Source organism: Stegastes partitus, unplaced genomic scaffold (assembly GCF_000690725.1).
Source record: "Stegastes partitus isolate 25-593 unplaced genomic scaffold, Stegastes_partitus-1.0.2 Scaffold1421, whole genome shotgun sequence".
Lineage (NCBI taxonomy): Eukaryota > Metazoa > Chordata > Actinopteri > Pomacentridae > Stegastes > Stegastes partitus.
In genome coordinates, this window is record NW_007579152.1 from 83,051 (window position 1) to 97,182 (window position 14,132).

General features: G+C 41.8%; 1 protein-coding gene across 1 annotated transcript; it reads right to left on the reverse strand.

The window, feature by feature from the left end:
• Window positions 1-833: 833 nt before the first annotated feature.
• On the reverse strand, window positions 834-5,036 carry ptgfr (prostaglandin F receptor (FP)). The gene is made up of 2 exons (XM_008299480.1): window positions 4,242-5,036; window positions 834-1,136 (listed from the first exon to the last, which is right to left on the reverse strand). Exons 1-2 carry the CDS (start codon window positions 5,034-5,036, stop codon window positions 834-836), a joined length of 1,098 nt encoding a protein of 365 aa, XP_008297702.1.
• Between the last annotated feature and the right edge of the window lie 9,096 nt (window positions 5,037-14,132).

The following is a 14,132-nucleotide window of genomic DNA, read 5'->3' on the forward strand; positions in this document are numbered from 1 at the left end:
AAGAGGCATTATGACTGGAGTAATTATAATTATTATCACTGAACACTAAAAAGTCAGCGATGATTCTGGAACCAAAGCCAGGCAGACTTTCTCCTAAAAAAATCTCCCTGAAAATGCACTTTGTCATGATTGCTACCTATTAGAACACAGCTTTTTTTTCCATTTTCACTTTTATTAGACAGGTCAAGGCAACCACAGCGGAAACATTTTGTGGAAAAACAGGCAACACGACACAGAAGCGCTGACGCAAAATGTCACATGTACAAAATAATAATGTGGCTACCAGTAAGATGCGGCACAATACCGGCTACAAAAAGCCCCACAGTGGACTCCAGTCACAACGTTAATGTCTTTTTTAAATAGTATGTGCCATTTACAGGTAAATATTTCTGTAGATTGAGTTATTTTACATAACTCTTTGCTCAGCTCACATAAACTGCATTAACCACCTAAAAAGTATTCATATTATAATCCAGAGAAATGAATCATCACAATAGATTTCACATCACATAAGCATGTGAGGTGGAAATGCAGTACAACACTTCCATTAAATATCAGTACAAAATGATGCCGGAGCTGCCATGTGGAAATCTAAGCACTATTCAAAACAAAGACGGCAACTTTTCCAAGTCTGAAACTGATTTGTGGCTGTTTTTTTTTTTCTCTGAGCTTTGAGACAATGTCAAGAAGTTAACCCCACATTACACAATGCACCACAAAACTGGTGATTTTTTTGCAAAGGTGACATGAAAACAGACTCTGCATCATGTGCAATGTTCGCCTCCTTCACAGCCTCCTCCTGTTTGTCAGATTCAAGTCTTCACACGGGGGGTTCAGGCGATGGATTTGACGGCAGTGCCTGGCAGAGGCAGCCTGCCGAGGCAGCGGCAGTGGGACGAGTTGCTTTTCTCCACCGAGCTGCAGAGCACACTGTGCTGCCAGCGGTGCAGGTTATGAGGCTTTGAACCCCAGCAGCTGTGAAACAACATGAAGATTTTTCTGAGAACGGCCTTCCTCAGCAGGATGTAGACCCACGGGTCCAGGATCTGGTTCCACGTGGCCATACGAACCACCGTCAGCAGGCTAAAGGACGTGGACTCATCTCTGGCTCTGGTGCTCAGGACGATGACGAGGATCTGCATGGTGGAGAGCGTTCACAGAATAATAACTAGATCACACATTCAGTCAAAATGTGAGTTTAAGTTGCACAATGCTGACAGAACAGAACAAATGCTGGAGAAGTGGAGCTCGAACTGTTTGCAAACACTGGGATGCACTGAAGAGAAAGTAACGCTGAATTCTAACTCTGTATAAATCACGCCGGTCTCTGCTCGTTTAGAGAACATTAAACTTTGAGTGAAAACACTTTCACGCAGTGTTCTTACAAAATATGCAAATGTTTAATTTGAATAATAATTCATTGTCATAGTCACACAGAAGAGGCTTTAAAGCTGCAATTAGGTTTCCAGCTCTTCTACAGGAAATGGGTTCATCTATCACGAAGCTTCACGCCTCTCTTCAGCTGCATATTCATTAGTTACACAAATGTACAACGATTCTTTTACACGATAATCACACGCCTGAAATAACAAAGTTATTGACTAAAGTGAAAGAAAGTTCTGTTCAGATAAGAAATAATATTATTGTTGTTTAAAATGGTGAAAATCAGTAGACTGTTTTCTTGTTTTAAAGAACAAACACAACATTCCAGTACACTTTAAACCCTCCAACACCCTGAGACAGAAGCTGGTTCACCCTAAGAACAAGACACCGAGACACAAACAAAGCAACGTGGTGTACCCAGTCGCTCCACAAGTGCATGGCTCAGCACAGAAGAGCCACCTCCTCAGGACAGGACTCAGCAGTCCACTTGTATCTTAAGGACAAAGGACACTCATTCGAAGACGACAACGTACGGATTTTGGCCAGAGAGGACAGATGGTTTGAGAGAGGGGTGAAAGAAGCCATCAATGTCAAACTGGAAAGACCATCCCTCAACAGAGGTGGAGGTCTGAGGCATCACCTCTCACCTGTTTACATTTCAGTCCTTAGATCTCTCCCCAGGAAGATGAAACTGCATCCACAGCCACAAAAGACCCTAACGAACCCCTTTGTGGCAGGGGGAGCACTAACGAGGGGGAGGAGAAACAAACCCCCGACTGCAACCGAAACTCAGGTGTTAATGGCTCCTTTAGGATACAAGTATCTGGAACTCCCAACTAGTCAGTCAGAGCTGATGAAGCCTCTTGGATGAGAGGTGAAACGTCTTCAAGGAACTCCAGCAAGTCCAGTTGCTACGATTAATCTACCAGAACAGCCATGACCTGGATGACTGAGAATCTTCACAGACTTGTTTTAAAGAGCCCGTCTTATGAAAATCTAACTTTTTAACCTTTGTCATGTTTCCATTCTGGTGCTTTTACATGCTAGAATGCACATCATGAGTAAAATAATGAGTTTCGGCTGAACATTTCCACCTTGGCGCTGCAGATAAATTCTAAAGGAGTCAACAGTTTGAAGTTACAGCTGAGCCCTTTTTTAAGCAGAAATGGATTAATCCAATGGAACAAATGTCTAAGTATATGATTTTGATACACAGAGACAAGTTTGTTGGGGGTTAAGTCAATGACAGGAGATTCAAACGCCAAAGTCCAGCACCCTGATTTGGTTTCATTGTTGTTTTAAGTACGTTAGTTACATTAGTTCTTTTAGTAGCTGCATTTTTGGGGGAAAAACAAACAAACTGTGATGTGTTTCTCAGGCTCCTCGTGGTGCAAATATATACCGCTTTTCAAAAATCTTAAAAACAACCTTTTGTTCAGTCATTTTTCTTCACACTTCACACATAATGGAGCCTGCCAGATCTTATTTCAAATCCTATTCTTTTGTTCCCGTCAGTCACTTTGCACTCACTGATGCTGAAAATCCATCATAGACAAACTGGCAAATAGTAGACACGGTTTAAAGAATAGAAAAGTATGTGGGAATGTAAAAGACTGATTATTATATGAGCCGTGATTGCTAAAACTATAAACTCACCTTCCCCACACTGTAAATTATGATGAAAGAATTTAGTAGAATCAACTCATCTTTTCTAGTTTACTGAATGTAAATATAAGAGTTTTTTTTGTGTGAATTTCTAGTTAATTGAACATAAAATGTTTAATGTATATTTTTAGACCACTTTAGCACCTAAAAGCATGAGATCAATAACTTGAGAAATTTTGACTTGAGTTGAATGATTCACACAACTCAATAAATGAAGTTTATATAAAACTAAATTGGCATATAAACACAATTCCCAGGATGCACTGTAAGATAATTAAAACTCCTCAGAAACTTGCTTTTTGTAGTTTGAGAAAACAAACCCAGTAGAAACTTGTTGTTTATCTTTGTTAGATCAAGTTATGTTTGCCATCCATCCATTATCTATACACTACTTAATCCTCACCAGGGTCACGGGGGGCTGGAGTCTATCCCAGCTGACTCAGGGTGAAGGACAGGTCACCAGTCTATCACAGGGCTACACTTAGAGACAGACAACCAAGCACACTCACATTCACACCTACGGACAATTTAGAATCACCAATTAACCTCAGCATGTTTTTGGACCTTGTGGGAGGAAGCTGGAGAACCCGGAGAGAACCCACGCTGCACGGGGAGAACATGGAGACTCCACGCAGAAAGAACTACGCGAACCGGCGTCCTTCTTGCTGCGAGGCAACAGTGCTAACCTCGGCTCCACCTTGCAGCCCAGGTTATGGCAGCGTCTTTTCAAAATAAAGGTTAATCCTCTATTATCCTGTTGAAGTAAAATGGCTTCAACAGCTGAGCCTGTCAGTTCTCAATTTTAAACAGCACAGAAATGCTTTAAACTTAGATGGAATTTAAAGTGAAAAAGGAAATCTGTCTCCAGCTACTAGTATTTGTTTATGAAACTAGTTGGTTCAACTTAATATCTTCAGCTTATTAAACTTGTTTTCTCAACTTCAGCTATTCTAACTAAGCTGGTTTTACACTTTCACCACTGATAAGACAACTTTGACCACATTAATCAACTTGAATGTGGTGGACTCACACTTTTAAGGTCAGAGACATGTTTCTAGTCAGAATGAAGTTAGAATGACTTACAGTGAAATCTTGAGTTGACTCAGGTCTTTAACAGAGCTCCTACATGGTCATTCTGAGCTCTGTATTTCTTGTACGTTACACTTAAAGACGCACTAAGGAGAAGTTCTTACCAGTAATGGGCCCCAGCAAATGCAGGACACCAGCATGATCCCCAGGAGCTGCCAGATCATCTCAATGTGGTACGACGTTCGTCTGCAGTGATGTTTGCAGCGCAGTCTGGCCTGCAGCAGCGCACAACTCGTGAGTGTATTGCACACGATGGAGAGCAGCAGCGCCAGAAGCCCCAGCATAGAGAACAGCAGGGGCAGGAGCACATCCAGCCAGTCTTTGGGCTGCTCCATGTGGAAGAAGCACCAGCTCCTGGAGCTCTGAACCTTGTAGGGCCTCCACAGCAGCACCGGCAGCACAGCCACCAGAGCAGCCAGCAGCCAGGTGAGCCCCAGCAGCCGCTTCATGTGGTGGGACACCAGCGTGGTGGAGTGGAAAATGGGCCTGGTGACTCCGATGCAGCGCTCCACGGCCATGACGCTGCCCAGGAACAAGGGGCTCAAGCCGAAGAACACCATGCACATCCCAAAGACGCTGCACACGATGCGATGAGGATCAAAAGTCTCCCATTTCTTCTGGTAGCTGTAGACGAAGAGCACCAGGGAGCCGTTGATGAGGTGACCCAGCAGGTCTGTGATCACCAGGCTGCTGGCAAACAGCAGGAAGGACGCCTTGGACTTGAGCCGGACACGGTTGTAGGATTTGACCAGGATGAAGAGAGCCAGGCTGTTGGAGAAGATGCCCACAGTCATGGAGATGATGGAGGCGGTGACGGACAGCTCCTTCTGGCTGCAGGTGTTGTTGGTGGCTCTGACCTCTGACCTGCAGCCTGTTTCTGAGCTCCCATTGGCTGACATGGCCGGAAATAAACCTGAAGGAGAAGATAAAAGGAAGACAGGTGGTTTATTTAAACCAAAATGCTGATGTGGAATAAAACTTTGGAGGTTAAGTATGTTTTTAAGACTTACTTGAACATATAATTTTACTGATTTAAAACAGAATTAGATTTTGGCTGATCATTTTAAAACTAAACCCACGTTCAGTTTTAAGTATAACTCTAAATAAACTTCTTTTATGATGGTAAATACTGTTAATAAAGAGGAATCTATCACACATTGCCAATAGTTATCAGTGAAGGCTGCTGCTTCATGCCTCCGAACGTCGCTTTGCTTGATTCCAGCAGCTGCTCAAAATAAGAAATGATTCCTTACCTCAAGTTTGGTCTCTTCTCGGAACAATCGCCATAAGTCAGCAGCCTCCTCACTCTTTTGTGAAGGTCAATTAAAGAAAGTGACGTCTTGTCAGCCCGCCAGTAAATGCCAACTGAAGCTCAGTATTCCGGTCCCCGTTCCGTGCGCGTCGAGCAGGTGCCAAGTCTTGGCGAGAGCGCACAGAGGAGCTGCGAGGAATCAGCTCCAAACTCTAACGCACCTTAGATGCTGCCCACATTTGTCGCATTCTGTGAGAAAAAAAAAAATCGGCATGTGTCCTCACTCTGGCTGGAAATTACAGGAAAAAAAATACCCAGATAAAGCGCTGCCAACATACTCATGCTGTCAAATACTGTAATTTACGCGCGTAATTTAAGGCAACTATGTGTCTCCATGTTTGGGAACATTTTGAAAAGCTTTCTTTCTCCCTTCAGCTCTGTGTCACTGCTGTTTTGAGCCTCCTCACAATGTGTAAAAAAACAAAATGTCACTGCCTGTTTTTGGAGCATCCTGTTGCTTGGTCATCAGCTGCATCCACTGACATTTTATTTTCCCAAAAAGACACCAAATCATCTTTTACAAGAAAAATGCTCTTACTCCGCTAAAATATCTTTTGCATTACTCTCTGTTCACAGAATATTTCAGTTCTGAACTTGGAATAATTACCTTTCATTTTCATTATCAACTCCAAACATCTCCACTAACCTGATTTTTCATGTCAAACTATCACCAGTCTGACAGAGTCTTGGTTCTCTGTTGGACTCACGCAGCATTCTGATGGCTCAGACTGAACCAGGTGATATGATGTTGGAAGATGTATCCTTTTATTTCAGGTAGTGAGACTTTTTCACCTTTTTTTTTCCCCCAGTGAAAGCTATACTGCCGCCAGACATCAAATCCACCCACTGTGCTACAAAGAGAGGCACACTTGCGATGGTGTTGATTTCCAAAATTGAAGCTGTCTAGTCCATCAATGTGGTCTCTTGCCCATGGCTGAGTCTATTTTTCTTGTCTTTGGTTTATGCTAGAACTTTTCTTTTAATGTCTAAAATAGCAAAAAGCTTTAGATTTTTTTATTTTTTTATTTTCAGGCATCAGTATTTTGATATCATCTGGGTTTTTGTCTCTGTCTTGACGGACAAGAGATGTTCATAAAGTCATTTTTTGTCGATCTGCCATCAAGAAATCTCATTTTTCAGGCAGCTCTGGGCAAGAGAGAAATCCTGACCCTAAGAAAAACCACATAAATGGAACAGAAAAAGTCAGAGGGACTAAAGTCTTCTTGGACTTAATAAAACACAGAGCTGCACACTGAGCCTGATCTAGCAGATGGTACAATATGGATTTGTGTGGCACATATTAAAGAGGCTCATGTGTAAGTTTGCTGCAGATGTAAAATAGAATTATAAATCAAATTTACCCTTTATAAAGCTATGAGTGACGACGAAATGTCCGTCAATAGTTCTTCAGTCTCGACCAAACAGAAGAAACTCGATGTCAACTTTGTTCTCAAACAAGCAGAAAACTTCTGAGGAAAGACATTGTTGAGTCCAGTCAGCCAGAAGAAGTGATTTTTTAAATGATTTTTCTGTTCTTGTTAACTTAGATGTTCCAATTTGGGGAGCTTTGGTCCATCCCAGCATGTTTTCTTGCTGCAAAAAGAACATTTTATTGCTTTGAAGTTTACACATAAATTACAGGGTTAGTTTTCCATTCTTAAAAGTATTAAACCAAATCAAAGATGCGCTCCGAAACATTGCTGGGATCAGTGGAGAAAATTGAATCGGCAGAGCTGAAGCAAAAATGTCATTTTTTTTTTAGTCCTGCAGGCATTTTTCTTACTTGAAACCTGCTGTCTGCATCCTTGACAGTGAAATTTGTGTCACAAAATGGTTCAGAGACAGTGAGAAGCAGAGAGTCCAGGCAAAGGACCGACTTAAATCAAAAGAACTTTATTGAAACCGCTTAAATACAATACAGTGAGGAAATCAGCAATATCAGCAATGTAAAATTGAATGGGTTTGAAGCTGCTAAAGGTGCGAACACAACAAAACAAAGAGACAAAGTGAAGACATAGAGTGCCCATAAAACTTCAGGCCATTTACAAAAAAACTCTTTCACATCAAAATGAAAATAGATTTATTAGATAGACCAAAACTTTGCTGTTTGGTCATCAGACTAGATGCTATGTTTGGCACAAAACACTGCACATTATCACAAACACACCACGCCCTCTGTGAAGCATGGTGGTGCAGCATCATGATGTGAAGATGCTTCTCAGCAGGAGGCCCTGGAAGGCTTTAAAAGGTAGCAGGTTAAATGAATGCAGCAAAAAATAGAGAAATCCTGGAGGACAACCCTGATGCAGTTGCAAGTGAACTGGGAGAGGTTTTGTTTTCCAGTAAGACAATGACCCAAAACATAGAGCCAAAGTTACACAGAAATGGTTGAAAGACAACAAAGCCCACACCTCAGTGCAGTTGAAAATGTGTAAATGGTCATATAACAACTTTCTACCTTAGTGGGACTCAAAGCACTTTACAGTGTTTCCCATTCATTCTTGCCCAAGGACATTTCAGCATGTGGAGGGGCTGAAGATCGAACTACCAACCTTGTGATCAGTGAACCTACTCTGACCTTTTGATGCAGGACCGGCCCAAAATTTGTGGACTTCCAACTAAATACTGATCAACAAGGAGTGAATACTTATACAAGTACTGCTTTTACATTTTATATTTTAGCTAACTGACATCAATTTCTAGAAATCTGTTTTCAATTTCACATGAAAGAGGTTTTTTTTTTGTGTTGTAAATTCTTGCCAAAAAAACCCCAAATTAGACTGACCAGGATTCAGTGTTATAAAGCAATAAAAGTAGAGAACTTCCAAGGGCAGTAACTATTTTTATAGGTGTTGTATGCAGCCTTTTTACAGCTTGGAGGACCAAGGTGAGCTTCATTAGCTGACAACCAATGGCCCTCCAAGGTAAGTTAAAATCGTTTCCAAGAGAGTAGGAGGACTGTAACACTCCAGCAGTGACAGCTGGATGAGTCATGTGGAAGTTTTATATTTACTCTGGTGTTATTCTTATTTTACTTTCATGCAGCTTATTGTTACCACCATCACATATTGTATAGCAGTACCAGACAACTGTACTAGAGGCAAAGTTTTGTATGACTCACCTGTTTGAATTGAATTGTATGAAGGCTTAAAGTCATGTATAAATGACAGCACGGCCATAAAGGACAGTAGGTTTTCAAGAGATGTTTGCATGGAGCATCTCAGATCCACTCATGTTCCGCTGAGCTTCAAACACCTTTACAAGGATCTTATTGGTGATGTTTACACGCAATCAATGGGGGAGATCCATATGCTAGTACAATCCAATATCACCAGAGCATGTAATAGACCATCCAGTTCACTAGAAGAGTCAATATGTGAATATGTACAGAAAAAAGAAGATTTAATAACTTACAGGGAACATAATTCAACACCATAACCCGCGTTGCACAAAATTACCAAAAATATAACCAAAAGAAATTTACTCAACTTAATAAATCAAAAGATTAAGAAAGTTACAGCCAACCAAGAAAGACAAACATGAAGCTAAACAGAGGCACCAAAGGTAGTCCAGACATTCAGAACAAAAAAAGTGACTTCCTCTGGAATACGTGCATTTTGTGGGTTACATGAAAACAGACATTTCAACCATAACTGAAATGGCCAGAGTTAGTGCCTAAAATTCACCAGAACTTTAAATGTCTGAGGCTCCAAAGTTCCTTGTGGATGATGCCCAGACTCCAGCTTTCCAATTTCCAATCAAAATCTACACCCATGATGGTTTCAATTAAAGTTATGTTGACCAGTAGTTTAAATAGTTTTAGTTTATAAAGCAGGGAATCAGTTTCCTGCAACCTGTTGCCTGTTCCCCACATTATCCACAGTCACTGCCATCAGGAAGTTGTCTCAGAGGCGATGCTAAACATGGCACTGATGTGGTATAATCTAGTCGACCTGCAGGTTTATTACCTGCTTTGATGGTGACACATGCTAATACTGCAATAAATACACTTGTTTTTTGAGAATTCACCTTGAGAGCAGAATTTCTGCAACAGTCTAATTGCTGAAAACATAGCCTTTAGTCTCAGTCAGGGGTAGGAGGAGGGTTACAGGTGTGGTGTGCTCACTTCTTTCTAACTACACACCTTCTTCATGCTCACCTGAAGTGAGATTTTTTGCAGTTTTCTCTAAAACGACAAAAAGGATTTATACAACTTTTCGCAGCAGTGCCAGTCTAAGTCCTGGAAACAAACTTAGATATGTAAAAATTGGTGGTGTTACCCTTTAATCTCAAGAAACCATTTAGAATGCAGTGGAGTAACTACTAAATCACTGTCACAAAGACAAAAACAGAGCTGTTTTCATAGCTCATGAAAAGTTAAGCTGACAAAGGCAGCAGCAATTTGTTTTCTGCCATCTTCCTTCTTAGATGCAGCATCTTCTCCTGGCTCTGAGTGGAGCAGATCATCTTCAATCCCACTCTGTTTATTTCTTTCTTTTTCCTTCCCAATCCACATCTCTCCTTAAATTGTAGTTTGGTTAGTTTTTAACTTGTCTGCAAAGTCATTTTTAATTCTGGGGATCCTTTCCTCCGACAGAACGCGGCCATCTGTCCTCAGTGGCTCTCTACACACATTTGAAGAGAGCTTGCTATGCAGACAGGATATGCCTCGGAGTTGTTTTGTCTGGACAGGATGGAAAGTTTAACAGACGAGGAAGCCAAGTTTCCTTCGTACTTCACGTCTCACAACAACCAAAAGTTGTAATGAGAAGCATGCATTTAGTGGATGTAGTGAAACAGCAGAAAGAATCAACTCCTGCTACAGAGCATCAGCTTCCTTTCTTAAGTTCTCACAAGGTTGCAGTTAGAGACCACTGAAGCTAATAATAGACTCTGGGGTCAGTACATAGATTGAGATTGTCTGCTGACGTCAGCCCAGCGCCTGGAGCAGCTTAACTACAGTTACTCAGAACTATCTGTGGTGCCAGCAAACTGAGTCAGACGACACCTCGGCCACTTCAGACTGTAAATCAATATCTATATTTAAACCAAACATCTCTCATCTGGGAAGCATTCTGATGTTTGGGAATTAGATTTTTTTTTTTTTACTGATCTTGACGACATTCCTGTAAATGTTTTCATTCAGAAACCGTGCTGTCACAGTCACCCTTTTCATTTAATCTAACTGCAATGTATTAGTGTCATTTTAACTCCATTTCTGATCCTAATTTTGTAATGATGTTCATATCAAACGTTCCTTTGAATAAACTGAAGTTAAACTTGGATTCTTTCTCTAACATCCCCAGTTGTTGCTGCACATCAGAGGGATTTAATGCTTGATCACGCTTGAAATATGAAGCGATGCCGACTTATTTCAGTCCTCCAAAGGTTCATTTCCTCTATATTTCCTTGTTCCACAGAAGTTGTGTCAAATGTCCTTTTCTACTCTGACGCATTTTCTTTTTTTAGCAATTGCAGCTTAGCGGAAAGTCAAGATGAGGTTCAGTCATCTGCAAAAAGTATGTGACGGGGAGAGGAATTTAGAAAAAAAGCTGTATATCCTATAATTTCTATGAGCATGTCACAAATTTGTAAGTGCTAGTACAAAAAAAAAAAAAGTATTTAATGGGAAATATGCAAACATTTAAGGGACATGCTAAACATTTTCACATTTTCTTTGTTGTACCTTTACCTGTTCTTGTGCAATCCAGAATCAGATTTCCTGATTAATTTCTTCTTTTCCATCTTGGCAAATAAAAAAAGACACATTTTTGAATAATCTGCAGGATCTAGCAGATTAGAGCCATGACAGCTGCTCACAACGCCCTGAGCATCCCACAGTTCCTGGCTGAGAAGAACATCGTCATGCAGGAGCGACCTCCCTACTAACCCCACCTGGCTCCGTGGGATTTTTTCCTCTTCCCCAAGCTCAAGGGGGTCATTAAGGGGACCCATTTTGAAGACGTGAACGACGTCAAGATGGCTGTGACGACGCAGCTGCGGACGATCCAGAAGAATCCTTCCAGGAGAGCATGGCGGCATGACAGAGAAGGCTGGGGATGTGGGTTAGAGTCCAGGGGATTACTTCGAAGGGGAGAACTTATAGTTTGAAATATATCTTTTCTGTCACATCTCGTAGATGGTTTCCTTCACACCTCGCAGGCCATCTGTCTTCTATCCTGAATGTGAACATTTTTGCCCTCAAATAAGTGACCCTTGTCCTTTAGATGCGAATGCACAATCAAAAGACCAGCACCTCAGGACAAGAGTCAGCATCTCAAGGATAAGGGTCACTCACTAGAGGACAACAATGTTTACATTCTGGACAGAGAAGATAGGGAGGAGTGGAGGAAACCATCTATCTTAAACAACCATCTGAAAGCAGAGGAGAGGATCTACAACACCACTTATAATACAGCCTTGAGATCTCTTCCCCAGAGAGTTTCATCACCTGGCAGTTTCACAACCATTCACACCTGAAGGCACGTCTTGGGTTGTTAACAGGCTAAATGTCTTCAAGAACCAAAAAGACAAGTCAAGTTTTCTTCAGCTGCAGCTCTTAAGCTGGATGACAGAATCACACATAAACAACAGAGCATTAATGTTATGGCAGGTTCTTTGATGGTTTACAGCGTCTAAAAACCCAAATTCCAATTAAAAGGATTGCAAAAAAGCAACAACCACCTCAATACCTCAGATGAACCAAGTCCTGCAATGAAGTCAAACCTCATTCTCTCTGTTTATTGGGAGCTTAAATTAGCCATAAATGATATGTTTGGGGTCATAACTGATCACTTTTAGTGTCCCGTAGAGGACTTCTTCAGCTGAAGGCTCTGCAAGGGATCTGAGTTTGGAAAATCATTTCTGAGATGAGATTTACAACACTTTTGTGGCAGAGTTACAAAAAAGGCTGGAGGAGAGAGGAATGAGGGAGCTGGGTGGAGCTGTAACGGCCTCTAGTAAACCCGACGACGCCACCTGGAGACTCCAGGAGCTACTGTGTTAGATCTGAATTACCACCTTAGTAATACACAGCTCACACAGGTTTGATGGCTGAGAGAAGACAGAGACGTGGCTCAGATCAGAAGGAATTACATTTATTGGACAATTGGTGGAATGGCTGATTTAATGCTGGATTTCTGGAGTGCCTGCAAAAACAGAATAAATCGCACCAATGAAAATGCACAAAAATACGTCATTAATTTAATTAGTTTTAACAGTAAAGTTATTTCAAAAAGAAACACTTTCAGAATAAAATTAGCCCAGGGAGAAGAAAGTGGATGGAAGCCAGCGAGGGGGTGGACGGGACACTCCTGTTGACATCACGCTCTTGCCAACTGCTAGGCAGAATAAGCCATACTGCAGCATCCATATTATGCCAAGGCCGGCAACCTTGGCATCACAAACCTCAGCCAGACAGACACCAATATGAGGCAAACAGGACTGTAAAACAAATCAGGTGCATAAATGAAAAAACTCTTCAAACAATTCTGCACCTCAGAGCCACAAAGGAGTCCATGTGGCAACCCAACAGAGTCAAACAGGCAGCCATGTTGCCTCAGGTGCTTTAAATACCCTCCATCAGGGGCAGAGCCATGGGAGGAGTTGACCTGGTGATGTGTTCAAGTGCTATCAGGAAATACTAAACTTGCCTGAACACAAATGGTCCTACTTGCAAGGAAAGTAAAACCATGCATCAAATCAATGAGATGAATGCTGAGTCTTTGTCACAATGGCTAATAGCATGACAAGCCTGTGTGCTGGAAGTCTGTCTACATGTTTGGTGAAATTAATGTTTCATACTTTGGATGGGGGCTGCTCGGTTGGCACCATTAGGGTCGCCGGTTCGCACCCAAGTGAGGACACCCAAGATCTTTCTGCGTGGAGTCTCCATGTTCTCCCCGTGCAGCGTGGGTTCTCTCCTGGTTCTCCGGCTTCCTCCCACACAGTCCAAAAACATGTTGAGGTTAATTGGTGATTCTAAATTGTCTGTAGGTGTGAATGTGAGTGTGCTTGGTTGTCTGTGTCTAAGTGTAGCCCTGTGATAGACTGGTGACCTGTCCAGGGTGTCTCCTGCCTTCACCTTAAGTCAGCTGGGATAGACTCCAGCCCCCCATGACCCTAGTAAGGATCAAACGGTGTATAGATAATGGATGGTTTGCATGGGACGTATTCTTTTTGTTTATGGTAGGCCAGTGAATATAGGAAATACAGGATACGATCCAACAGCTTCACCAGTGACATGCAATAATATTGCCTCTAGAGCAGCTACTAAAAGAGAGGAGGAATTTAAAAAAAAAAAAAAAAAAAGCTTTTCTTTGCCATTCAAACAGATTTGCCGTTTTTTTTCTTGATTTCTTGCTGTCTGTCTTCATTGTGAGAACAGGATGTCTTGCTATCTTACAGTGTTAATGAAATCCTTCCCTCGGCTTTGTCATACGTGGCCTAATGGTCACTAATTATCCGACAAGGTAACTTCTGATGCCTCAGGTGACATTACACCTTCAAGTGTGGTGTCACACTCGGCATCGACAAACAACGGAGCAGGGAAGGGGCTGGTCACAATGTAAGGCGAGCACAGGCACGGGAGCGCAATCACATTCTTTTGTTGGCTGCATCAAATGGGGCTGTTATAAGAGACTGACTGCCTCAGTAGGGTTCAGATGGAGCCGGGAGCACATTG

Bases quoted from the DNA above. Each gene is read 5' to 3' on its own strand.
- ptgfr (XM_008299480.1), bottom strand. From the start codon at position 5,036: ATGTCAGCCAATGGGAGCTCAGAAACAGGCTGCAGGTCAGAGGTCAGA. The intron at 1,137-4,241 runs GTAAGAACTTCT...TCCACCATGCAG, and splicing joins TTTGCTGGGGCCCATTACTG to ATCCTCGTCATCGTCCTGAG.